Source organism: Lytechinus variegatus, chromosome 14, assembly GCF_018143015.1.
Source record: "Lytechinus variegatus isolate NC3 chromosome 14, Lvar_3.0, whole genome shotgun sequence".
Taxonomy (NCBI): Eukaryota; Metazoa; Echinodermata; class Echinoidea; order Temnopleuroida; family Toxopneustidae; genus Lytechinus; species Lytechinus variegatus.
Genome location: NC_054753.1, coordinates 3,923,540 through 3,950,548, shown reverse-complemented (window position 1 = coordinate 3,950,548; position 27,009 = coordinate 3,923,540). Strand labels below are relative to the sequence as shown.

General features: G+C 36.2%; 1 protein-coding gene across 1 annotated transcript; it reads right to left on the bottom strand.

The window, feature by feature from the left end:
- Positions 1-31: 31 nt before the first annotated feature.
- LOC121427869 (mucin-3A-like) lies at positions 32-26,183 on the bottom strand. Its single transcript, XM_041624441.1, has 14 exons — positions 26,180-26,183; positions 25,864-26,055; positions 23,649-23,798; positions 22,735-22,923; positions 22,186-22,365; positions 21,634-21,786; positions 20,134-21,327; positions 18,622-18,774; positions 17,548-17,675; positions 16,295-16,535; positions 2,367-3,575; positions 2,055-2,162; positions 323-424; positions 32-186 (listed from the first exon to the last, which is right to left on the bottom strand). Exons 1-14 carry the CDS (start codon positions 26,181-26,183, stop codon positions 32-34), a joined length of 4,158 nt encoding a protein of 1,385 aa, XP_041480375.1.
- Positions 26,184-27,009: the final 826 nt, after the last annotated feature.

The following is a 27,009-nucleotide window of genomic DNA, read 5'->3' as shown; positions in this document are numbered from 1 at the left end:
TCTAGCATGACCAGCAACATCATAGAACCGCTCATGTTATGCAATTAAAAGTAATTACCGCGTTAGAGACGGCTTCGGCAAGCGTTTGGTACGCCTCACTGGTCGGATCGTTAAGATTATCTGTAAAGTTAGCTTCAGAACTGTTGACCTGGACGATGGTCCACGATACCGAATACTCTAAGAAATCTGGGTAAAACAAAGAAAACAAAATTAAACTCTGGATGTAATTTTTTTTAGCTAAGAGGTTTTGTAAGTAGAAAGGATGAGAAATTAGATTTGGCATCATACATTTGGTGAAAATATCTCATGTGGAAATACTTACTTTCGCAATTTCCAGCTGTGTCCCTTCTTCTCCCTGGCCTGCATGCGCATTCGGTTCCTTCACAGAGTTCTGTGTCAAAGTTACATGTGTTGTTGCATCCATCTAGAGAAATATTAATTCAACGTAAAACATTTTCATATCATGTATGGATAGGATAACGATGTCAGCAAACGATTCTTTACAATGTCTATGTCGCTGCTTAACCCTTTGATACGTGCTTATGATACCAGGTGGAATAAACTTGAGTCGTACAATATTACTTCCCTTCCCCCTTTTATTTAGAAATAAAAATGTAGAACAGTGTGTATTAAATGATGTAGGTTAGGTTAAACCATTGGTAACAAATAATCCATGATCGTGTATGTTTTAAAGCAGTCCTCAAAATCAATAACGGCACCGAGAGAAGTGGCTGTAGACAACTTTTTTTTTACTATATTAAATGCAATTGAATAAATGCATTGCCTAGACTAAAGTTGAAATCATGTTAAAAACTGACTAACGCCAACAAAATTCTGTCTTATCAATGTGATTGTTTTGTGACAGCTGTTGGTTGATCTCAACTCAGAACCAAAGTTGGATCCAAAAGAAACTTATCAAACTTCACAAGAGCACTACACAAAAATTACTGTTTAGGAGTTGGCCTCAACTATGGGCTTGTTTTTTCTGATTTATTATGTGAAACAGCAAGCTGATTAATGATTTATCCTGGGGAAAGATGTGTTGATAAATAAATAAATAAATATATAAATAAATAAATAGATAAATAAATAAATAAATAAATAAGTAAATGAATGAATGAATAACAAATTCCACTCATTTAAATTGAACAAAGTTCTGACAGAGGTTATCTTCAGTAATCTTCACTAAGCACATGTCAAAAGATAAAAGAGATTGTTCTAATAACAAAGAAGCCGTAGCCCCTTAGAGCAATTGGTTCTGGAATCAAAAGTCACAAAAATCACAGTTTCAGTCTGAAATAAATGTTCATTTTTTTGTTTGACTGTGGTCGAGTCAATTCGTACTTTATGCTTCTTTGACCTCAGTAGATGTGTTTAAAATGTTAATTTTAACTTCCTGTAACTTATTAGTCATTGAGGTAATCAATTTAAACATGCCGATGGTCAAACTGTGAACTTCAATAAACTGGCAAGTTTGTTTAATCTCATTCAATTCCATTGGTCCTTCTTTTGCAATTTTGTGACTTTGCCACTTTGGGTTTCGGAAACAACCAATTTGAGGGGCCACAACCTCTTTGTCATTAAATCAATCTCTTAATTATTGACATGTGCTTAGTAACGACTATCGAAGCTAGTCTGTGTCAATTTTTTGTTCATTTTGACTGAGTGGAATTGGTGTGTGAAGTTTGATGAGTTTCTTTTGGAACCAAGTTTGTATTACATCATTCCATTATAAGTTTATATTTTGGTTACATCAACCATATTTATAGAAAAAAACAACAATCGAACAAGTTGTGAATAAACGTTCCAAGTTCTATAGGCAGGCTTACAAACACCTACACTTAAAGGACATGTCCACCCCAACAAAATTTTGGTTTGAATAAAAAGAGAAAAATCTAAAAAGCATAATACTGAAAATTTCATCAAAATGCCATAACTTTCTTATTTTACATCTGATTTTGCTAAAATTTTCAGCATAATGCTTGTCGGATTTTTCTCTATTGATTCAAATCAACATTTTTATTAGGTGGACTTGACCTCTAAGGAATACTTACCACTGCACTGTCCATTATCTTGTCTTATTTTTCCAGGAAGGCATTCGCAAGCTGATCCGATGGATGAGCAGAACTCTTCGGCTCCGCATGTATTGTTTCCACACGGCTCTACCAAAAATAGTGTAAAAAAAAATTTTTTCAGTTTGGTTAAAATTGTTTAATCGTTTTCTAATTGACATTAAAACAACGGTACGTACAGTAATAAATTCTGGCATTTAGGCAAGGAACAAACATACTTGAGAATCATGATAAACCATTTTCAATGGAGTATGTTTTTCTCTTCCAGAAATAATTGCGGTTTTATTTAGTTACCTGCCCTGGATGTTGTAGCTGGTTTTGTAGTTGCTCTCCTCTCCGTTGGCTGCGTAGAAGCTTTGGTAGTTTGCGGGCCTGTCGTTTGAACACTCGACGTTGGTCGTAAGGTCGTCAAATCTTCGGATGTGGTTCGGTCCATTCCGTCGGTTGTTTTGTCAGCTCCCTCGGTAGTGTAGGTATTTGCACTTGTGACAGGAGTTGGCATTGTCGATGGGGTTGAGACTGCAACCGTCGTAAGATCATCTGTCGAATCCGTAGAGGCACGTCCATCTGTCAACGTGGAACTTTCGTCGGTCGTACTTGCCGTAACCGTTTCTGGTCCAGTGTTGATAGTGGTTGTAACCGACTCCGTGGCGTGAGTAGACATCGTTTGGGGAGTGGAGTGTTGTTCCGTCGTAAGGACAGTCGTTGAATCCATAAAGGGCGTCCCTGTCATCGTGGAACTTTCGAGGGTCGAACTTGACGTTACCGTTTCTGTCCCTGTGATGATGTGGGATGTAACTGGCTCTGATGTATGAGGTAGCGTTGTCTGCGAAGTGATGGTTGAATCCGTTGTAAGATCAGTTGTTAAATCAGTAGACAATGTCATATATGTAGTTAAAACGGTGGTTTCCTGGTTGGTAGCTGCAATGATGGTATTACCAGTTTGACTTGTGGTAAGAGATGACATTGTCTCTGACGTGGATGTCGAGTCCGAAATAGGGTCAGTTCTTATGTCAGTAGAGTACGTTTCATCTGTCAGTGTGGATTGGCCATTGCTCATGGTTGTCACTACCTGTAATGTTCCCGTGCTGATGGTTGCTGAATCTTGTACAGTGCCAATAGTTGGCGTTGTCTCTTGAGTATCTGTATTCAGTTCGGAAGTCGAATCTGTGGATAGCGTCTTATCGATTCCTGAGCTGTCGATGGTTGTTGTTAGCTCTGTTTCAGCAGTTGACATTGTCTGTGGACTGGAGGGGACATCAGTAGTTAGATCGGTAGTAATATCTGTTAAGGGCGTTGAGCGTGTCGAGGCTACTGATCCTGTCAGTTTGTCGGTCGTAATCAATTCTGTGTCTGTTGGATTTTCTGTAGTGAGAACTGATGTCGTTACCTTGGTCACCGTATCGGTCAGGTCAGTGGTAGCTTCTGAAGCCACATCGGTTGATGTTGAAAAAATGGAACCTTCTGTTGTCGCAATGGTAGTTCCCGTCAATGATGTTACATCTGCAGAGAGTAATTACACAAAGGATAATCATGATAAGTGCCAGTTTTGGGTAACAATTTCAAAACGAGTTCAATTCGGAATTCAATAAAATGACCACCCAATCGTAAGTTTACATTCGAAGGGGGGGGGGTATGTGAAAATTTAATCTGGAATAGAATGTGCAATTGCTTGAAAATTAAAAAAAAACATGCATTGAATTTGAGTCGAATGCCCGGGTTTTTTTTTAAATAATAACTATAATACAATGTCCCAAATGTGCTTATTTGTGTTGGCCATCTATAATCCGATCATTTCAGCTTAAAGTTCAGGATTTCACACGGTGGGTTTTTTAGATAGGGTGATAAATAATGTCAGTTTTATAGACTTTGTTGTGAAATCAGTGTTTACCGCAATTATAAGTTATTTGTTGATTGGTTTTAAAATTCTGCTGGCCCTAACTACAGCAACGTATAATATAAATCGTCACGAAAAATCATATTCTGATCCGCAAAGATAAAGTAAGAACCACACCATTAACAGAAAAATCGTTAATCTACAAGATATTTAGCTTTTAAAAAAAAACAGACGACATAAATATTCAACAAACCAATCGTGTTCATGGAGTGATATGTAATGTACAATTAAAAGTTAAAGGAAAACAAAGTCAAATATAACAATCTATGTAAAAGACCATTTTTTATGTTGATTGAAGCGCATTAGTCTAGGAGCCAGGGGGCTTTATTCAGAATTTTTGGTGGGGAAGGTTTGACAAGCTTATCCGGGGTAAAATTGTGCGCTGATTCCAAAAATGCCACTCTTATTGACCGTACTCACGCCATTTTGGTCATTTTGGCCAAATTTTGGCCAAAAATGACCATTTTGACCACTCTTTGGAAAATGGTCCCTTAACAGACTGCTTTTGTAGCCACATGCAATTAAAAGAGTCTATCTTAAGTAAAAATGCACACAGATTCCAGATAAAGTGCTTTCATTTGCCAAAATTACAACAGCAGTGGTCATTTTGGCCATAATTTGGCCAAAATGACAATTTTCATGATTTTTTTGCCGAAATGTGTTACAATTATTGATCAGAGCTTCGACTGGATGTTTTTAGAAATCCACATTTATTTTCAAAATGTGCGCTGGATCATAACCATCAACCTCATGTAATTTATTCCATCAGTTTTTACCTATGAGGGTCATTTTGGGTACTTTAGACATAACTGATCATTCGCGCAATTTGCATTATTAACCCTTCAAATAGGCAGGAAATTGAGGTCTTCAGCATGTTTTTTCTTATTCCCTCATAAAATGAGAATGCATTTAAATGTCCTTCATGTGTAAAATTTTATGCTGATTCCAAATATATCAGTCTAAATGACCCTATTTAACAGTTTAAGGTCATTTTGGCCACTTATGACCCTTAAAATGACCAATGACATCAGTTCAATTTATCCAAAAATACTTTGAATGTTACCAGAATCGTTACAAGGGCATACTGTGACACCTAACATTGGTGTATTAATCCTTGAAATTGAACATCTCAAAAGTATTTTGACCTAATGCAGTTTATTCCATCAGTTTTGACCTATGAGGGTTACTTGGCGTACTTTAGCCACAACTGACCATTCACGCAGTTTTGCATATAATAAACTGCACATAAAATGGCCAATAACATCAGTTCAATTTATCCAGAAATACTTCGAATGTTACCAGAATCTTAACAAGGGTGTGCTGTAATACCCAACACTGGTGAATGAATCCTTAAAATTGAGCATCCCCAAAGTTGACTACCTTGGTCATTTTGGCCACCTTGACCCCCCGGCCAGCCCTGCTCATTGTGTATGTTAATTCAGGTGATATCGAACATGGTGAGGAGAAATTTTGGATTGCGTTTAGCATCAATTATTGTTAAATGGGGAAGTTTGAAAGCTTCTTGGTGGAAATCAATGAAATATTCCACACAGACCATAACTATTGGACCCTGTGGTCATTTTGACCACGTTTCCCTCAATATTGACCAGTGACCATGGACCCTAGGAATCTCCAATTAGTGGAGAGATCAGCTAAGAGAGAGACCTTGCATGCTTTGATGAGTCAAAAAGGGCTCAAATGCTGGTCAGTATCATTATCAGCATGAGATACCAATAATCGGTGAAGAGTGTCATAATTGTGATAAAATCCTTTACATCGTGCATACATAAGGTTGTTTGACCATGGCACTGTGGTCATTTACATGATTTTAGCCACCATGACCACACAGTAAATGTTTATGGAAACCTCACATATATGGGGCAGTAAATTCGCGCAATTTGCATTATTAACTGTTCAAATAGGCAGGAAATTGAGGTCTTCAGCATGTTTTTTCTTCTTCCCTGATAAAATGAGATTGCATTTAAATGTCCTTCAAGTGTAAAATTTTATGCTGATTCCAAATATATCATTCATAATAACCCTATTTAATAGCTTGTGGTAATTTTGACCACTTATGGCCCTCAAAATGGCCAATGACATCAGTTCATTTTACCCCCAAATACTTCGAACGTTACCAGAACCATTACAAGGTGTGCTGCGACACCTAACATTGGTGTGTTAATCCTTTAAATTGAACATCTCACAAAGTATTTTGACCTTGTGTAATTTATTCCATCAGTTTTGACCTATGAGGGTCATTTGGGGTACTTTATACATAACTGACCATTCGCACATAGGCAGGAATTTGAGGTCTTCAGTGTGTTTTATCTTCTTCCCTTATAAAATGGGAATACATTTAAATGTCCATCTTGTATAGAATATTATGCTGATTCTAAATATATCAGTCTTAATGACCCTATTGAACACCTAATGGTCATTTTGGCCACTTATGGCCATAAAAATGACCAATAACATCAGTTCAATTTATCCAAAATACCTCGAACGTTACCAGAATCGTTACAAGGGTGTGTTGCGACACCTAACATTGGGGTGTGTTAATCCTTTAAATTGAACATCTCAAAATTATTTTGACCTCATTCCATCAGTTTTGACCTATGAGGGTCATTTTGGGTACTTTAGACATAACTGACCATTCGCACATAGGCAGGAATTTGAGGTCTTCAGTGTGTTTTATCTTCTTCCCTTATAAAATGGGAATACATTTAAATGTCCATCTTGTATAGAATATTATGCTGATTCTAAATATATCAGTCTTAATGACCCTATTGAACACCTAATGGTCATTTTGGCCACTTATGGCCATAAAAATGACCAATAACATCAGTTCAATTTATCCAAAATACCTCAATGTTACCAGAATCGTTACCAGGATGTGCTGTGACATCAAACATTGGTGAGTGTCATAATTGTGATAAAATCCTTTACATCGTGCATACATAAGGTTGTTTGACCATGGCACTGTGGTCATTTACATGATTTTAGCCACCATGACCACACAGTAAATGTTTATGGAAACCTCACATATATGGGGCAGTAAATTCGCGCAATTTGCATTATTAACTGTTCAAATAGGCAGGAAATTGAGGTCTTCTAGCGTGTTTTATCTTCTTCCCAATATAAAATGCAAATGCGTTCAAAAATCCATCTTGTGTAGAATTTTATGCAGATTCCAAATATATCAGTCTTATTGACCCTATTCAATAGCTTATGGTTATTTTGGCCACTTATGGCCCTAAAAATGACCAATGACATTAGATCATTTTACCCCCAAATACTTCGAACGTTACCAGAATCGTTACAAGGGTGTGTTGCGACACCTAACATTGGGGTGTGTTAATCCTTTAAATTGAACATCTCAAAATTATTTTGACCTCATTCCATCAGTTTTGATCTATGAGGGTCATTTTGGGTACTTTAGACATAACTGACCATTCGCACATAGGCAGGAATTTGAGGTCTTCAGTGTGTTTTATCTTCTTCCCTTATAAAATGGGAATCCATTTAAATGTCCATCTTGTATAGAATATTATGCTGATTCTAAATATATCAGTCTTAATGACCCTATTGAACACCTAATGGTCATTTTGGCCACTTATGGCCATAAAAATGACCAATAACATCAGTTCAATTTATCCAAAATACCTCAATGTTACCAGAATCGTTACCAGGATGTGCTGTGACATCAAACATTGGTGTATTAATCCTTTAAAATGAACATTTCAAAAGTATTTTGACCTCATGTAATTTATATAATTAGTTTTGACTTTTGACCATTTTGGGTAACTGACCATTCGTGCAATTTTGCATAATAACTGTGCAAATCGGCAGGAATTTGAGGTCTTCAGTGTGCTTTATCTTCCTCCTTTATAAAATGGGAATGATGCATATGTCGTTCTTGTGTAGAATTTCAAGCTGATTCCCAATATGTCAGTCTTAATGACCCCATTTAACAGATTATGGTCATTTCGGCCACTTTTTGGCCCCAAATGACCAATACCATCTGTTCAATACTTCAATTTATCCAAAAGTACTTTGAATGTTACTATAATCGCTACAAGGGTGTGCTGTGACACCTAACACTGGTGTATTTATCATTTAAATTGAGGGTCCCAAAAATATTTTTGACAACCTTGGTCATTTTGGCCAGACTGTCCCCTGCCCAATGTGTATACTAAATTAGCCTATAGTGAGCATAGTGAGGAGACAATTAAGGATTGTGTTAATATTAGCATCAATTATTGTTAAATTGGAAAAGTTTGAAAGCTTTGGGGTGAAAATCAATGCAAGGATTTCATATAAATCAGTGTTATTGGCCGAACTATTGGACTTTGTGGTAATTTTGATCACCTTTCTTCAATAATTTCTCGTCACCACACATTATTTGATTTAAAAAGAGCTCAAATGTTGCTTAATATCATTTTCAGCTTGAGCTACTACACCAATAATCAAGAGTTTAATGAATGTGATAAAAACCTTTACATCAAGTATACATATGGTTGTTTGACCGGTTACACTTCGTATTTCCGAAGCTTCGTAATTCCGAAGGTTCTTTATTCCGAAGGTTCGTAATTCCGAAACACGTAAATTGCCTATACCTCGATGTTCGTTAATCCGAAAACGAAAAAGGGTTCGTTAATCCGAACATTTGTGGCGTAATTCCGACGATTCGTTATTCCGAAGGTTCGATAATCCGAAAACGAAATAAGGTTCGTTGTTCCGAAGGTTCGTTAATCCGAAAACGAAATAAGGTTCGTTGTTCCGAAGGTTCGTTAATCCGAAAACGAAAAAAGGTCCGTTATTCCGAAGGTTCGTTGATCCGAAAACGAAATAAGGTTCGTTTTTCCGAAGGTTCGTTAATCCGAAAACGAAATAAGGTTCGTTAATCCGAAAACAAAATAAGGTTCGTTTTTCCGAAGGTTCGTTAATCCGAAAACGAAATAAGGTTCGTTTTTCCGAAGGTTCGTTAATCCGAAAACGAAATAAGGTTCGTTAATCCGAAAACAAAATAAGGTTCGTTAATCCGAAAACAAAATAAAGTTCGTTAATCCGAAAAATGAAAACCGGGAAAGCAGAGGCAAGGGGAGGGGGGCGGGGGACACTGTTGCCGTTCAATTATCATATGAGGATGGGAAGGCAAGGGCGGCCGAACGAATTTTCGTTGGGGGTAAAGCCAAAAAATGAAACTCATACGTCAAAATTGGGACTGTGGTGATATTTTCACCTTAAGATTATCATCTGCTTGAAGTCATTGTCTGTTTGATAGTGATTAAGTAGAGAATAGCTTTTTTGAAGTGACTTCTTATTATGGCAAAATGTATATTTAGGCTTTATTTTTCGGGAGAGAGTATAATGAGCGAGCGGCTTGGTAAAACAAATTCAAAGGTGAAGTTGTATAACGTTTTTTGTGGTCAGTTATTCTTAAAATGGCATTATTGCGAGGTGTTGCGAGCGTGAATCACAAGCTAAACTTTAGGTTATTTCAATAAAAAATGAAAATTAGTTTTTAAAAATCCGAGCAGATTTCTGCTGTCATTAAAAAGATGTGCATCTAACTAAAGAATTAACACGAGCGCAAAACGCGAGCTTAAACATATACTGACCAGAAAAGGAACCTGTTAAAGAAAGCATTTAGTGACCTCTTTAGGATGCATATTTCACCAATCGAATGAGAGTGCGAAGCGCAAGCTGAAATTTTTCAATATTCCAGCCTGAAAACTTAACTTAACTTGTATACTTTAAAAAGAGTATTTTATTTCGAAAAAACATGAAAAACGGCATATTTATTTTTGAAAAAGGAACTTTCCCATTTTGGAAAATATTAATTCCCCTGTTTTTTATTCCATTTTTGATGCCCCCTGCCTCCCTCCCGGCGGATCCAACTTTCGTCAAATAGAGGGGGGGGGGGATTTTTTTTTAGCCATATTTTCCTTGATCGGCAGTTTAAAGTTGATTTTTGTTTGTTTCTTTGAAAGGGTAGTCCTAACAGTCAATAATTAGCTTTATCCTTATAAAATAAAGTAAATATGTAATAACATGATAAACCCTTTTTAAATAATGCGAGCGCGAGCTATATTTTTGTTAATATGATGGGCAATATGTTTGTGATCTTCAAAGCGAGATGCCTATGTAACTAAATTTAGATAATAACTGCTAGCAAGAAGCGCGAACAGAATTTTTAAATATATAAGCTCTGATCTGATCTAAAGGGGACATTTTAAGAACTTTTTGCAGTTAGCCATGAAGACGATCGTGTTTTAGCCAATGGCGGCGGAACGTATTTTTTTTTTTTGGGGGGGGCAAAGTAAAAAAAAAGGGGGCCAATAGGGGCAATTTGGTGCAAACGGATATTTTCACCATTAGATTATCATCTGTGTAAAGAGGTTGTGTGTTTTTGTAGTAACTAAATTGAGCACAATTTTTTAAGTGATCACTAAACATGCTAAAGTTATATATTTACGTTTCATTTCTGCGAGCGTAGAGAGCAAGCGGTTTGGGGGAAAAAGTCAAATCTGAAGATGTAAAATTCACCTTTTTGGTCAATACTGTGAAAAGGGCATCCTTGTGAGATGTTGCGAGCGAATCACGTGCTCAAACTTTTGGAAATTTCATGTGGGCCTAGAATGATGATATTGATAAAGATATCATTTACCCAGGGAAGCCACTTCAGTTCTGAAAACTATTCTCCCAGCTATTATTATTTTTTTTACAAGAATGCTATACAGTGCGTATCAAAAAAAAGTTTACACTTAGAATTTTTTTTCTAAGATTATATATTTGTAATATCCTGACTATTTTTCCACATTTTAGCATTGGTACAGATCCATTTAAGCAAGTGACGATATAACTGTCGAAAAATATTTCCGCTTGAGTGAGCACCACTTACTTTTGAAAAGTTGGTGAAAAATGATTTGCGCAGAACTTTGAAATAGTTATGCGAATAAAAGTAGACCTTAATCATGAAGAACACGTGTAAATTAGCTAGTAAAATTGATTTGAAGATATCTTTTACCTTTTTAAACTTGTTCCCTTGCCCAAAACAGTTCGAAGAGTGCATTGCGCCCCACCCCACTCCCCCACACACCGAGTCCATCGTGACGATATTTGCTTTACACTGAGCTGTGATTTACATGAAATGGCTTAGGCTTGATTTTCATTTTGTTAATCATTGCCAAGCTTGGGAAAAGTGTGGAGAAACAAGTATTAAATGAAAAATGAAATGTAAACCAACTTTAAATGATAAAAACTTAGTAAAAAAATGCTGGAGATGTCTGATATAAAATTTTGTTCAGATTCAGTTATGTCCTCAGATCTAGCTGGCACAAAAGGGGTAAAGGTTGTGCTTACTAAGTGTTGAAATTTCAAATTTGGGCAGCAAAATTGTTACAAAATGCTTGAATGTATCCATTTTATTTCAATTGGCTAAAAGTGCTAGGGAAATTTATGAGAAATGCTTCGCAGGGTTAGTTTGATCTCGCCCTTTCCCCTTGACACAGCGTGAAAACAAGCATTTCTGCGCAAACAGATTTCTGCGAGCTTTACAAAAATGGACAGTGCTCACTCAAGTGTAACATTCTGTCAAAACTTTTACTTTCATTGGATAGATGAGACCCAAACCCATAATTATATGTGAAAAAATTACCACATGTTGTATATTTTTTCAATTCCCAGGGCTTTTTCAAAGTGTAAACTTTTTTTGATACGCACTGTAGAATGTCCAGTTTTCAGGTTGGAAAATCGGAAAAATTTGGCTCACGTTTCTTGCTCGCATCAAGTATCAATATTGAGGAACTCATTCTATTCCTGGTTACAAAAAAGAAGTATGAAATGTCCAATTTTCAGGTTGGAATATCACAAATTTTAAGCTTGCGGTTCGCGCTCTCATTATTTAGTTCGTGAGATATATATTCTATTCATGAGTCACTAAATGCAGTCCTTAAAAGATTACTTTCTGAAGCCTGTTGCATAAAACTTTTTACCTGAGAAAACTCCGGTAAAAACTGAAAACTAAGGTTAGTCTGATTTCCGCCAATTACTTTAGCACAGGGCAAAAACTCCTGTAAAAACAACCTGAGTTTTCTCAGGTAAAAAGTTTCATGCAACGGGCCCCAGGTCAGTATATAAACAAATTACAACTCGCCCTCGCATTAATTCTTTAGAAAGATACACATCTTTCTCACGATTACAAAAAATGCTCCGAATGCTCACTTCACGTCTTGTTACATGAAATGTCTACTAGTTTCAGCTTGCGATTCGCGCTTTCAACATCTCACAAGGATCATTATTAGTATTATTTTTATTTACCAGCAGAAGCTGTTATTAAAAATGACATCCCCTCCAATACAAATCCTATTATCTGGAGGTTGCTCGCACGCTTCCAACACACTTGATCCCCTGCATCTTTAATTAAACCATTTGCTTATAGGCAGCAATTGCTCAGATAAAATTGAAATTAGCCTATGCTTGATCAGGGCGCCATTCTTAATGAAATACATGCTTTGGCCCCAACACACATCATCGATCGTTATTACTATCATTGCATAATATCGTGTAATCTTGTAATGACAACATCGTTTTTGTTACCAAAATGAATTATTTTCATTTTCGGAAATACGAACCTTATTTAATTTTCGGATTAACGAACCTTATTTCGTTTTCGGATTAACGAACCTTATTTCGTTTTCGGATTAACGAACCTTCGGAATTACGAACCTTATTTCGTTTTCGGATTAACGAACCTTCGGAATTACGAACCTTATTTTGTTTTCGGATTAACGAACCTTCGGAATTACGAACCTTATTTCGTTTTCGGATTAACGAACCTTCGGAATTACGAACCTTATTTCGTTTTCGGATTGACGAACCTTCGGAATTACGAACCTTCGGAATTACGAACCTTCGGAAATACGAACCTTCGGAATAACCGAACCTTCGGAATTACGAAGCTTCGGAATTACGAATGTATGCGGTTTGGGACCATGCACTTTGGTCATTTTCATGATTTTATGCACATTAACCATTTTGTAATTTATGGAAACGAATGCAAGAATGATGTTAGTTAAGACATATTACAAAAACTTTCTGCACCAGATTCATACAATGATTTAGAATATATCAGTCTTAATGACTACTTAGTGGTCAATTTGGTCCCTATAATTAGCAATGACAATTACATGTATTAAAAGTATTCCAATGTTCTTGCTCTATATTTTTGTAAGATTTGTTGTATCAATCATAATAAATGACAAATTATTTAATTCAATATGATATCACTAATATTACATAATCAAAATGTGACCACTTTGGCCACTTTGACCGTTTATCCAATGTGTGAATTTTGAAATAAAATTGACTTAGCAGCAATTGTAGGTCTATGAACATGATGAAATGCGTAATCCCTTTTCATGGGAAATATTAAAGGCTCACCTTGAGTAAAAATTGTGCCAAATATCATGTGACTGTCTACTGTGGCCCCTTTGATCACTGTATGTTCCTAAATAGCCAGAATTATTTTCCTTCTTTAAAGTCAAATTGTACTGAGAATCATTACAAAGCAAAATAGGTGACAGTGAAGTTCACAAAGAATTTTAACTATCATTCATTTTTACAATCTTTGTTTTTTCTTGTACAGTGATTCACAAAGCTCACATGGGCATGATTGGTGAGCAGCAAACATACCCTTAATTCTTTTGAAGACGTACTGGGTAATAAAATACATTCTCTATATGAAATTATTCTCTGTGCCGAATTTTGGTCACTCTTTAACAATTTAGGGCAAGTTTTCCACTTTCAACTTTACCAATCATGCCAATGTGAGGTTTGTGAAACATTACACAAAATGGCAAAGGTAATAAAAATGCACCATGGTTAAATCTATTCGTGAAATCCACTTTGACCAATAGCTTTGTAATGACGCACCTTTGAGTTCAGGATTAGTGCCTTCCTCTAGAATATAGTTATCTGTATAATTTAAATAAAAAATGAGGGAATGATGTTATGGCTACTCATTGACCACACAATGACCAAATGGTGAGGTATTTGGCAAAATTTTTTTTACTCAAGGTGAGCTTTTAATATTTCCAATCGAAAGGGATTGAACGCATTTCCACAATTGCTCCTGTTATGTTTATTTACAAAAGTCATACATGCGATAGATAGTCAAAATGGCCAAATTGGTTTCAAAATTTTGATAATGTGCTATTAGTCATATCATATTGAAATCAATAATTGATAAAATAAATCTTAATAACATACGGAGCGACAACAACATTTGAATCCTCTTTGATACATGCAAATGTGATTGGTCATTGTCGGGACCAAAAGCGACCAAAATGACCACTAGCTCATAAATGGTCATTAAGACTAATATATTTGGAATCATTAATCTACATTAATCTAGAAAAGTGTCTTAAAATAACATGTAAATGATGCTAAAGTGTCTCATTCCTGAATTTACTGCCCCATATATGTGAGGTTTCCATAAACATTTACTGTGTGGTCATGGTGGCTAAAATCATGTAAATGACCACAGTGCCATGGTCAAAGAACCTTATGTATGCACGATGTAAAGGATTTTATCACAATTATGACACTCTTCACCGATTATTGGTATCTCATGCTGATAATGATACTGACCAGCATTTGAGCCCTTTTTGACTCATCAAAGCATGCAAGGTCTCTCTCTTAGCTGATCTCTCCACTAATTGGAGATTCCTAGGGTCCATGGTCACTGGTCAATATTGAGGGAAACGTGGTCAAAATGACCACAGGGTCCAATAGTTATGGTCTGTGTGGAATAATTTCATTGATTTCCACCAAGAAGCTTTCAAACTTCCCCATTTATCAATAATTGATGCTAATATTAACGCAATCCAAAATTTCTCCTCACCATGTTCGATATCACCTGAATTAACATACACAATGAGCAGGGCTGGCCGGGGGGTCAAGGTGGCCAAAATGACCAAGGTAGTCAACTTTGGGGATGCTCAATTTTAAGGATTCATTCACCAGTGTTGGGTATTAAGCACACCCTTGTTAAGATTCTGGTAACATTCGAAGTATTTCTGGATAAATTGAACTGATGTTATTGGCCATTTTATGTGCAGTTTATTATATGCAAAACTGCGTGAATGGTCAGTTGTGGCTAAAGTACGCCAAGTAACCCTCATAGGTCAAAACTGATGGAATAAACTGCATTAGGTCAAAATACTTTTGAGATGTTCAATTTCAAGGATTAATACACCAATATTGGGTGTCACAGTATGCCCTTGTAACGATTCTGGTAACATTCAAAGTATTTTTGGATAAATTGAACTGATGTCATTGGTCATTTTAAGGGTCATAAGTGGCCAAAATGACCTTAAACTGTTAAATAGGGTCATTTAGACTGATATATTTGGAATCAGCATAAAACTTTACGCATGAAGGACATTTAAATGCATTCTCATTTTATAAGGGAATAAGAAAAACATGCTGGAGACCCCAATTTCCTGCCTATTTGAAGGGTTAATAATGCAAATTGCGCAAATGGTCAGTTATGTCTAAAGTACCCAAAATGACCCTCATAGGTAAAAACTGATGGAATAAATTACATGAGGTTGATGGTTATGATCCAGCGCACATTTTGAAAATAAATGTGGATTTCTAAAAACATCCAGTCGAAGCTCTGATCAATATTTGTAACACATTTCGGCCAAAAAATCATGAAAATTGTCATTTTTGGCCAAATTATGGCCAAAATGACCACTGCTGTTGTGATTTTGGCAAATGAAAGCACTTTATCTGGAATCTGTGTGCATTTCTACTTAAGATAGACCCTTTTAATTGCATGTGGCTACAAAAGCAGTCTGTTAAGGGACCATTTTCCAAAGAGTGGTCAAAATGGTCATTTTTGGCCAAAATTTGGCCAAAATGACCAAAATGGCGTGAGTACGGTCAATAAGAGTGGCATTTTTGGAATCAGCGCACAATTTTACCCCGGATAAGCTTGTCAAACCTTCCCCACCAAAAATTCTGAATAAAGCCCCCTGGCTCCTAGACTACATCTATCGTATAAATAGTGTTAGGATTGTAAATTAACGGCGATTCTTACGTTACCTTTTCATGTTATTTTTACAGCATATTAACAGTTCATAATGTTTGTAAATCCCAACTGCCAGTAATAATCACTGGTTTTTTTCTACACTTTTACTTTTAACAGTGCACTAAATCTTGAGGTGTCAAAGCAATCACATGATATTCGACAGTTGTGCCAGTAATGGTACGATGCACTTTGTATATTGCTTGTGACTGTAAAAAAAAAACTCACCAATGACGCTTATAAGTTCGGCGATTAGTCTCAAAACAGTTGGACTTAGAGTACCGTTAACAAAACCATCATCTGCAGTTACTGCTTCGACAATAAGATCTTGTAGCACTGACGCGTTTCCGGTGAAGTTTGTGTTAAAGATCAGTGTAAAGTCAACTACGATGCTTCCAGCAGAAAACCCATCTATACGTACCTCAATAAGGGAAGTCTGACCAAGCTGTTCGACAAGCAGGTCTCTGATCTATAAAGTATGCATATAAAAATACCTTTATCGTTCGAATGAAAGTAGAAATGAATTGGTGTAACTATCACAAAGATTATATGTGTTATTCAAATAAGGAAATAGAGGTGAAATAACTACCCCCAAATTTAGGGGTAAAAAAAATTATCTCGAACCATATTTTGAACTAAACCTTTCAGGCTTCCTTAGCAAAGGTACCTTTTGGCCTCTTCTTAAGTTGAAGAATAGGTTCATAGAAGTAATGGCAGAAAAGTCAAAAATTAATGTTAGCAGTAGACAAAGGTAGTCAATCACAAGAGGGTGATAAAAAGTTTTCATTAAAAGCTATGCAAATAGCCCTACTACAAAAGAACATAAAGAATCCTTCTGAAATAATATCAGAGCGATATCACATTTTTGTTCAAATCCACTATAAAATGTTCTGGTTGCTCATAAAAGAAAGGTTCATCCAACGGCCCTTACGAGGAACTCTACCTCGGGGAGGCATAGCGTCCTCGTAAAACATTTTCTGGAATAAAAATAATTACTAGCTCTTCTACATCTGAAGTGTCATTACGCACCATAATGAATCTTTGGGACAAACTGTCAATCTCGACGGGGTTTATATTATACAAAAGAGATGATATAGGATTTGAAAGAGATGTTAATCGAATAATATCTTTGACTGCTCAGCAACCAACTTGAACCGTGACTGTCCTCTTCAAAGTTTCGACAGTTCATGAAACCACACCCTTTGCCGTTTCCATCACTTTAGATGGCGGTTAGGAGAATCTGTCTGGGGTAGGATGAAACATTACAAAAGATCATCTTGGGAAGATCATTTTACAAGAAATGATGTATTTACATCAATGTGTGTATTGTTTGTACAGTACCACATTCGATACAGGGTATATCAGTAACGAAAGAAACCAATCTTTCTTGACTGTAAACTAGTCTTTGAGAAATTCACCAATTATTTTCATTCATTATATGATTATTTCCTTACTTATACCGGTTTAGATAAAGTACTTACCGCCATTTCTAAAGCTTCCGCCAAATTTCTGTATGCCTCGCTGTTTGGATCATTTAGATCTTCCGTGAAATTTGCCTCCGTACCATTGATTCCTGTGATGACCCAAGTGCCTTCAAGAACAGTGGAACCTTTAGAAACAAATCGAAAGCTTTTTAAGCCAGAACAAAAGACAATTGATCTAATCTTCATATACAGTCAAAAATATTTCATGGATATTTTTTTTTTATCTCTGACACCACAGATGTTTTGGCAATTTGGTTACTCCAATACCTACATGTAGGCTTTGTTCATGAACATGATGAATTAATGGTTGTATCGTGTACTTATCCCGCTTTTACTGATAAATATCCTGTTGATTTGAAAAGAAAATATATAATTGACGATTTGTCGTCCAACCATGTGTAGTGTCAGTCATGAACTATGAAGGGTCGATCTTTCATACTTCAAAATTAACGTTTTAACATTAATTTATCATAACCATATGAATCTTAACCGCCCTTAATCTCAATTTACAATGTATGTCACTTAGTTCTTCCCCATCCATTAGTATCCATCCCATTATCAAATCCCATGATTTCATGCGGTCGAGATGATGTCCTGTATCATTTGACGAAACACGTTGAATTATATCGCTGTACCTAATCCATTATTTAGTTATATTCAAGATTTTAGATAATGGAAAAGAATGTGCAGAAGGGAATTCTTTACAGGAAACCACTCCATACTAAAAAAAAGAGGGGATATCAAGCTGTGTTTTCCCCACAAATAAGAAAAAATAAATGAATTATTAAGCAAATAGCTTCTTGGATTTTACGATCTTCTAATAACATTGACAGAGACGATAATCTAATATAATGACATATTGTGCGAATAAATGATAATAATAATTCAGTGGCGTATTTTATTGGTTTAAGGAGGCGAAAATTGGCGAAAATAGAAATACGGGAAAGGGAGATTTGATTAAATTTATTACAGTAGGGAAACATAGTACAGTAGGGAAACATTTTTTAAGCCTTGATTGGCTGTTTATTCCTCCAAGAAACACTCCTACAGAAATTAAATCTATCCACCCACCTTCCTCGATCGGGCTAGTCGTTCTTCTTTCAGTTGGCTCCATTGTCTTTATAGCCGATGTGAGCCCTGTCTCTTGTGGAGTTGTTGGATGTGGAGTTATTTCAGTCGTTTGATCTGTGATCAGAACAGAACTAGATTGGGTTTGCCCAGTTCCTGAATCCGTGAAAATAAGTGTAGTATTAGTTCTAGTATCATCGGTTACAGTTTCTATGTCAGTTGGGAGTGAAGTCTTCTGTTCGGTCGTAATGAATGTACTTTTCTGTGAAGATGAATCTGTAACTTGAACAGTTTTTGTCAATTCATTTGTTAGGAAATCCGTAACTTGAACAGTTTGTGTAACTACATCTGTAGGTGAATCCGTCACTTGAGCAGTTTGTGTAACTACATGTGTGGGTAAGTCCGTAACCTGAATAGTTTGTGTAACTGCATGTGTAGGTGAATCCGTCACTTGAGCAGTTTTTGTAACTACATGTGTGGGTGAACCCGTAACTTGAATAGTTTGTGTAACTACATCTGTAAGAGAATCCGTCACTTGATGAGTTTGTGTAACTACATGTGTAGGTAAGTCCGTAACTTCAATAGTTTGTGTAACTACATGTGTAGGTGAATCCGAAACTTGAATAGTGCGTTTGATATCCTCTGTAGGTATATTCGTATTCTGAACAGTATGTATCAATTCATTTGTAGGAAAATCCGTTACTTGAAGTGTTTGTGTCCCTTTTTCTGTAAATAGATCCGTTAGTTGAAATTTTTGTGTCAATTCATGTGTTAAGTCGGTAACTGGAAAAGCTTGAGTAATTTCTTGTGTAGCAAGTCCCGTTACTTGATTAGTTCGTGTAGAGAAATCAGTAACAGTTTGTGTAATTAGACGAGTCAATGTTCCTGTCGTCATATCTAAAATAGGTTCTTTCGTCGAGTCTGTAGTTTGAACTGTCTTAGGATTATCGGTAGAGGATTCACCCGTAAGGTCTGTAGTTATAAGCAATCCGGTGATCTTTTCTGTTACGATCACATCTGCAACCGTTCCAGTACTATGGTCTGTGTTTTGAAGAGTGGGTTTCGGAGTCGCAGTACCATCAGTTGACAATTCAGTTATCATTTCTTCCGTCATATCAGTGTATGATTTTGTAGGTTGGGCTGTCACTTCAACAGTTTGCTTAGTTCCCTTTTCAGGAGTAATTGTAAAATGAGTGGTCAGTAGATCTTTCATATCTGTCATTAATTCCGTATCAGAGTCTGTAACCGGATCTCTAAAAAGGTCGGTAGTTCTGACGATCTCTATATTCGTCGTTAGACCATCTTTTTGAAATTCCGTTGGCATTTCGGTTTGCATTTCAGTAATAATATCGGTAAGTATGCTTTCGGGAGTTACGCCTTTAGTTTGAATCATGGATTCAGTCGTTGTCTCCTCCGTCAAGTCCGTACTCTGATGTGGTTCAGTTTGGTCTGTCTCGCCGGTAAAATCTACGATTTCAGTAATGTAAGAGGAATATTGTGAGGAATATGCCATACCTGTTGTTCCGGTAGAGATACCCAGTTCAGTGGTTCGACCTGTGAAAACTCCAGTCGTTGCGCTGAATCCTTCAGTAAAAGTAGCGTCCGTCATGACTTCCGTAGATAAGTCTGTCAAACCAGTTGTTCCCGTAAGGACTTCCAATTCAGTGGTTTGCTCTTTATACAACCCAGTTGTTGGCGTTAATCCTTGAGTAGCAGTAACGTCCGTCATGACTTCCGTTGTCATGTCTGTCATACGTGTTGTTCCCGTAGAGACTCCCAGTTCTGTGGTTCGACCTGTGGAAATTTCATTTGTTGGCGTTAAACCTTCAGTAACAGTAACGTCTGTCACGACTTCCGTGGTCATGTCTGTCATTGGTGTCATTCTTGTAGAGAATTCTTGTCCGGTGGTTTGTACATTTACTATTTCAGTCGTTGGTATCAATGTATTCGTTATTTCATCTGTAAGCTCTGTAGGGATAGTGGTAGGCCTTGCGTCCGATGTGACACCTGTAGATATGTATGTTACACCTAAAGTTCCTGTAGAGGCATTGAGCTCAGTAGATGGTTCGGTTGCTGTTGAAATGTCCGTTACTTCCTCCGTAAATCCTAGAGAAGCAGAAAAGTCAGTTATGCCTTCTGTTGATGGGTCTGTCATGGCAATCGTTCTAGATGATACATCTTGTCGAGTTGTTTGTTCAGTGATAACTTTAGTCGTTAAAGTTGGAACACTCGTTGCGTCCTCTGTTAATCCTTCGCTAACGGTTAAGTCCGTCAACACTTCTGAAGACATGTCTGTCGTTTCTACAGTTCTCGTTGAGACATCTAATTCAGTGATTTGTTCGGAAGAAAATGAATTTTTTAAAGTGGTAGCAAACGGAATTTCTGTTACGTCAACAACAGAACCTCCAGTCGTGGTAACGTCCGTTAAAACTACTGCAGTCGCGTCTTCTGTTCCCTGGTAAATGGTTGCTGTCGGAAAATCCGTCGATGGTGTTGAAGTTGTGTCTGTCTTAAAATCACCAGTAATGTCAGTTTTCCCTATTGTAGCTGTTTCAGATTCGGAAGTATGCCCTTCCATAGTTTCTTGCATCTCGGTGGTCACCTCGGTGTTGTATATATCTGCTGTACTAGTTATAAGCATGTCAGTTTCCGTTTGTAAATAATCTGTTGTCGTCTCTGTTGTTCCTATTTCCATTGTTGTTGGTGGATCTAGTTAAAAGAAAATAAGAAAGGAATGGAAATGAAAAAAATATTGATTTTGTTTTTCACCAAAAACTAGTATTCTAACAGCACATCAACAATAAACATACATACGCATTGTTTACATCTGGAAATAATGACAAGCAATCCAGTTGATATCAATCCATGAATTTTAATAGCACAACTCCATAAAAACATATCTGCAATGTCTGGACTATATTGACATACACTGACTTAATTGCCATGAATTATCCCCATGTTTCGTACGCTGAAGCTACTTCCCCTAAGGAAGGATTGTGGGTCTCAACTTCTCACCAGGGCATTCTAGATTCTGGTCCCATTGTCCTGCTTCCCCATTGCATGTGAGTAGGAGCGACATCGAGTTATCGTATTGGCAAGTAAATTCCACGCTATCACCCGGAGCATATGATCCTTCTGGGTCCGCATTTGGTGGCGACAGACAATAAACTTTATGGGAAATATAAACATAGATAACGAAACAGTTGGGCATTATTTCACTTTAAGTTAGTATTTCAACAACCTTTAAGACAATAGCCATGACTAATTGCATGTTGGATTTTTGCATTGATGTATACTGTACTGGGTACTCAAATATGATATTTGTTTTGAATCCGTAAACAGCTCATAGGTTATTTTAGCTACTCTGGTAAATGATTTTGCTTTGATATATCTAAAACAAAGATAAACACGAGTGGCATGCCATTTTCCCTTACAGTAATGCGCATAAAACATGTATATATAAACACCCTCTAACATGCAAACGCACACAATTTCTTCATGTGTCAATACAAAGCTACATTATAAATTTATATGAAATTTATGAATTTATAAATGCAGAGTATATACCATCACATGAAGTTGAGCTTGGGCTTGGATCCCATGTTCCATTGTTACATGTTAGTTGATTGGCGCCCTGTAGGTTTCCGTATCCATCGGCACAAGATAGCGAAGCAGTTGAATGGTGAGTGTACACATCACCAGTAGATAGCAATGTTGTTTGGTTTAATGCAGGGTCATAACAATCCACTGAAAAAGGAAAACGAAAGGAGGAGGGTGATGATTTAGAAACGCTGAGTCAGTTCGATACGAAATGGGGATAAAGATATTTTAGCATGGTCATTCCACCCCCCTCCCCACCCCCGCCCTACGTTAAACGGACCGTGTGTAGCATTTATAGACAGTGCTCTCAATGCCAGTCTAACATAACTGAGCTCCACACAACAAATTTATTGGGGAAAACAGCTAAACAAGAAATCTTACAATTCCCCATATCTTTCAATTAAATGTAAATAGAATGAAAGTCATTGGGAGGGAGTAGCTGAGCAACTTGGTGGTTGAGGCTATGATTAATTATATACATGTTTTAAAAGAAAAAAAACAACAACAGCCACTTACAGTTGCATGTTATAGCAGATAAAGTGGTCTGGAACGAACTGTCGGATGCGGAACAGAATGTGAATGGTGCACTCCCACTAAACATTGAACCTTCTGCGCAGGTGATACTAACAAATTCACCATTATAGAATGTATCTACACCTGAATTCAGAACGATATTAGTGTCTATATCGTCTGGTCTCGAACAAACTGAAAGTAATGAACAAAAATGATGTTCAACATATGAAAAAATGTAAAAGAAAAACAGCAATCATATTAAAGAGTACCGTCCTCCTCTTAGAATACATTCATTTTTAAAGGGTTTAATTGAACCAGGGAAGTGAGAGTTTCTTGTTAGATCACAACCTTTTCTTTGCTAACGAAAATGTGTGTTATGTTAGAATCGTAATGGTCAAATATTTTGGAAATTCCTTATACTTTTATATACTTGGATGAGTCCCCGTATTGTTAAAATTATAAAATTGCATACCTCATGATAGGTTTGCCCGTTTTGTATAATGATAATAATAATATATTGGACTTAAATCCCACTACACCAACTCTGTAGACATGGTAGAACGCTCAAGGCGCTGTTCAAGAATTATGGAGGAAATTAAGAAGAATTAAAATAAAGTGTTTTAAGGTGGTTTTTAAAGTTTCAGAAGTTAAATCTGTTCAGGAAGACTCTTAAAACTTAAACGATGAGTAGACAAATGACCCCCCCCCCCCTTCCCCCAGGTTTTGAAAATTTGTTGACAAGGAGAAAACTGGAAATGGGAGAACGTGAGGATCTCGAACGGGTGCAACTTTATGCCCGTTTTAAAGTGAACTTTGCCCTTTATCAAGTAATACAAGTTATGATTTGGTTTGCCCCTTTACCTTACACAAAATATTTTATTGATAATGATAATATATGAATTAATAAAAAAAAATACCTGGACATCTGAAAGTAGGATCAGAGAAAACTCCGTCGTTGCATTCGAGCAATGCAGAGTCTCCGTTGAGCATGCAGGTAAGGTTGGTTATTGAACCGTGTAGTGATGTGTTACCTTCTTGAAAAGTCCCAGTAGGTGCTAAACATGGAGCTTTTAAAATAAAAACATATAAAATGAAACATTTAACGGCCATCGTGTGAGCTGGAATTTGGCAAAATTGTATTTGCAATGTGCGTTTCTTATGTTTTTTTTTGTTTCCTAAAGCTTTGACAATAAACAACCAAAACTAATTATCATTTCCAGACAGGTACGAATGGTTTTAGTGTAGAATTAGCTTATTAAGTTAGCCGGTAATGTTTAAGGTTTATGAAATACAAATTTAGACCACAATTTTTTTATCACACCTAGGTTGATGATGCGGGTCTAAGAATGTGTGGACAATAGCCTTTTTCTTATTGTTGGGATAAGATAATTTAGTTCACAGCAGTAACGTTTTATATATTGGGATAATTCTTATTTTGTTCAGTGGTATGCCTACCATTAATAAAGTATATGAAATACCATTATAGACAAAATAATAAACGTGATTTAATCAGTTTATTCCTTTATGGTGGGGGTATGAACCACAGCAAATGATATCTATGTGAAGGAATATTTTATTGATATTTCTACCTACATTTCCACCCCTTAATTGTTCTTTCCCAACCTTTGCTCATCTCACCACTTACTACTACTGAGCTAGTATTGCAACAAAGCGCAATATTATAATTATTTCAAGAAACTTGTAACAAAACCATGGAAGGGAATATAAATGGCATACTTTGTGTGAAGCCTGGAAACGTTTAACACGAATGCTATAGTGAATAGGGAAGAGCACAATCACGATTCATTTAACTTACGCCATTTCTTTTACAAAATGAAATTAATTAATTGGCAAATAAGCAAATAGTAACCGATACATGAAGGAACAATGCATAAACCATTTGACGATTACGCGCAAGACCCATGGAAATGCTTACTGAAAATGAGAAATTAGAAAACAAAACAAAAGAACCAAAGGACGACATTGAATTTTTTTTCTAGGCTTAGTATATTCTAATCATGGTTAATCTATATGGAATCAAATTTGTCCGTTATCATTGACATATCATGTATATAGGCCGACAGTATTTTCCAACCGATATGTCAAGATTTCAAAGGGTTTTATAAAATGGCTTTTTTGTCAAAAGCTTTTTGCTAGTTAATGACGTTCATTAACTAATAATATCATAATGCAATACAATTATGTGAAATACCAGGTGCTAACGAGTAGATTTTGTAATATAGTGTTCCATGTTTTCCCTATGACAACAGTGGCATTTAAGATCAATATTCAAAGTCTAGTCGTATATAGAAGGAACTATTCGTATATCAACGATTGTTTGGTCTGCACAGTGGTAGGTGCTGTATATTGTGACAAAACATATTTATCAGACACATTATGTAAAAGAAGTGATAAAGATTTGGAAATTATAAACAGGATTTAATGCGTTAAATCGAATTTTGATATTTCCATCCATCTTTAGTGTATTTATCCTTCAAAATCTAAACATGCATATCCATGTTTGAGATATACATCTATATGTACCCTTTAAACAATGCGGAATATATAGCTTAACTGATTATCATTACTATTAATTAGAAAAATTGACATGTCACATGGATACATTTTTATCACCTTTATTCAAAACAAAGCAAAGGGAGGTTACAAATAATAAAATAAGTCCAGGTTACTCGTTTTTTAGGACGAAGTACAGGACTAATAAAAGAATTACAGATACTTAATATACATGTATATCACAATCAAATCTACATAAAACGATGTAATTTGAGCAAAAAAGGTCATGTAAAATTTAAATTAAAAAATGTACAAATTAAAGGAAATTCAACTGCATGTAATTGTTTCAGGTTTTAGCTTGAATTTGATGACCACAGTTACTACATATATTTTGAAATAAAAATTCCATTATTGCAAAAAGTACTGAAGTCTGTAAGGATGTACATGTACATGCATACACCTGTACATACAAACATACACACACATATACATACACACACACCCTCCCTTACACACACATACATACATACATACACACCTACATACATACACACACGCACACACATACATACATACATACACACACATACATAAATACATACAGGCATGCGTACATACCTTGACATTTTGTCTGGCTAAGATCTGGCTCCCAAGTTCCATTATTACATGTTGATGAACCTGGGCCTTCCAGAGGCTCCAAGTAGCCAGTAGCACATTGAACCGTTACAACAGTGTGATGTGCGTAGGGTGCCGTATCTCCCCCGACGACACTAAGTGATTCCTGTCCCGTTTTAGGTGACTCGCAGCCAACTGATCAAAATAACCAATTATCAATATTTATGTCAGTGTACAATCGTTGCATTTTTTTATCAATTAAAAGCTGTTATTCAATTCCGACTTTTGCTATTTTTTCCATTTATTGATTTATCCATACCCATTAAAATACATTGAGCAAATGAAAACGATGTAAAAAAGGGATCAGTGTAGGATTACATAGTGCAGTAATATTACAGGTGTTCTCGAGGAGACTCTGCTGCAGGAATTGTTGCGGGGTTTTTTTAAGTAGAAATTTTCAAACATATTTACATAGTAAGATACAAGTAAGATAAGAAAGTTCAGATTGTTTACGGAATTATTCTTATTATAATTAAGATTATAAATGGGGCCTATAATTATTATAATTATGACTATCATTATTGATGTTATCATCTTATCAAACTTACGATCACACGTGATATCTTCTAACGGGTTAGTTAATGATCCTCCCACACATAGAGTGAAATCAGCTCCCGAAAGCTGGGTGCCCATGGGGCAAGAGATTTGTATAAACTGACCCTCGTAATATGGACCATCAGGCACAGACAAGAATGGATCCACATTACTCGGCTTCGTGCATTCTATGGAAAGAAAATGGAGATTAATGTTCATCATTTCTACAATACATGTATAAGGAAAACCGATTAGGTAATGTGCAGTTCAGCGTTGTCTAAAGTATAAAGGATGAAGTTAGATGAACTTTTAGTATGCAATCGTTGAGCTTAGTAGCTCCATGGTGCAATATTAACCTTTTTATTATTACTAACACGATACGAGATGACTTTTTCTCCTTTCTTACCCTCTTTATTTCTTCGTCTACATTCCTTTGTTTCTGTCTCATGGTATCTTTTTTTCTGTCTCCCTTGTCTCCTTATATTTTATTTTCTTCCCTCTCCTTTTTTCTATATTTTCATGAATTATTCCTTATATCTGTATACATTAAGTGTT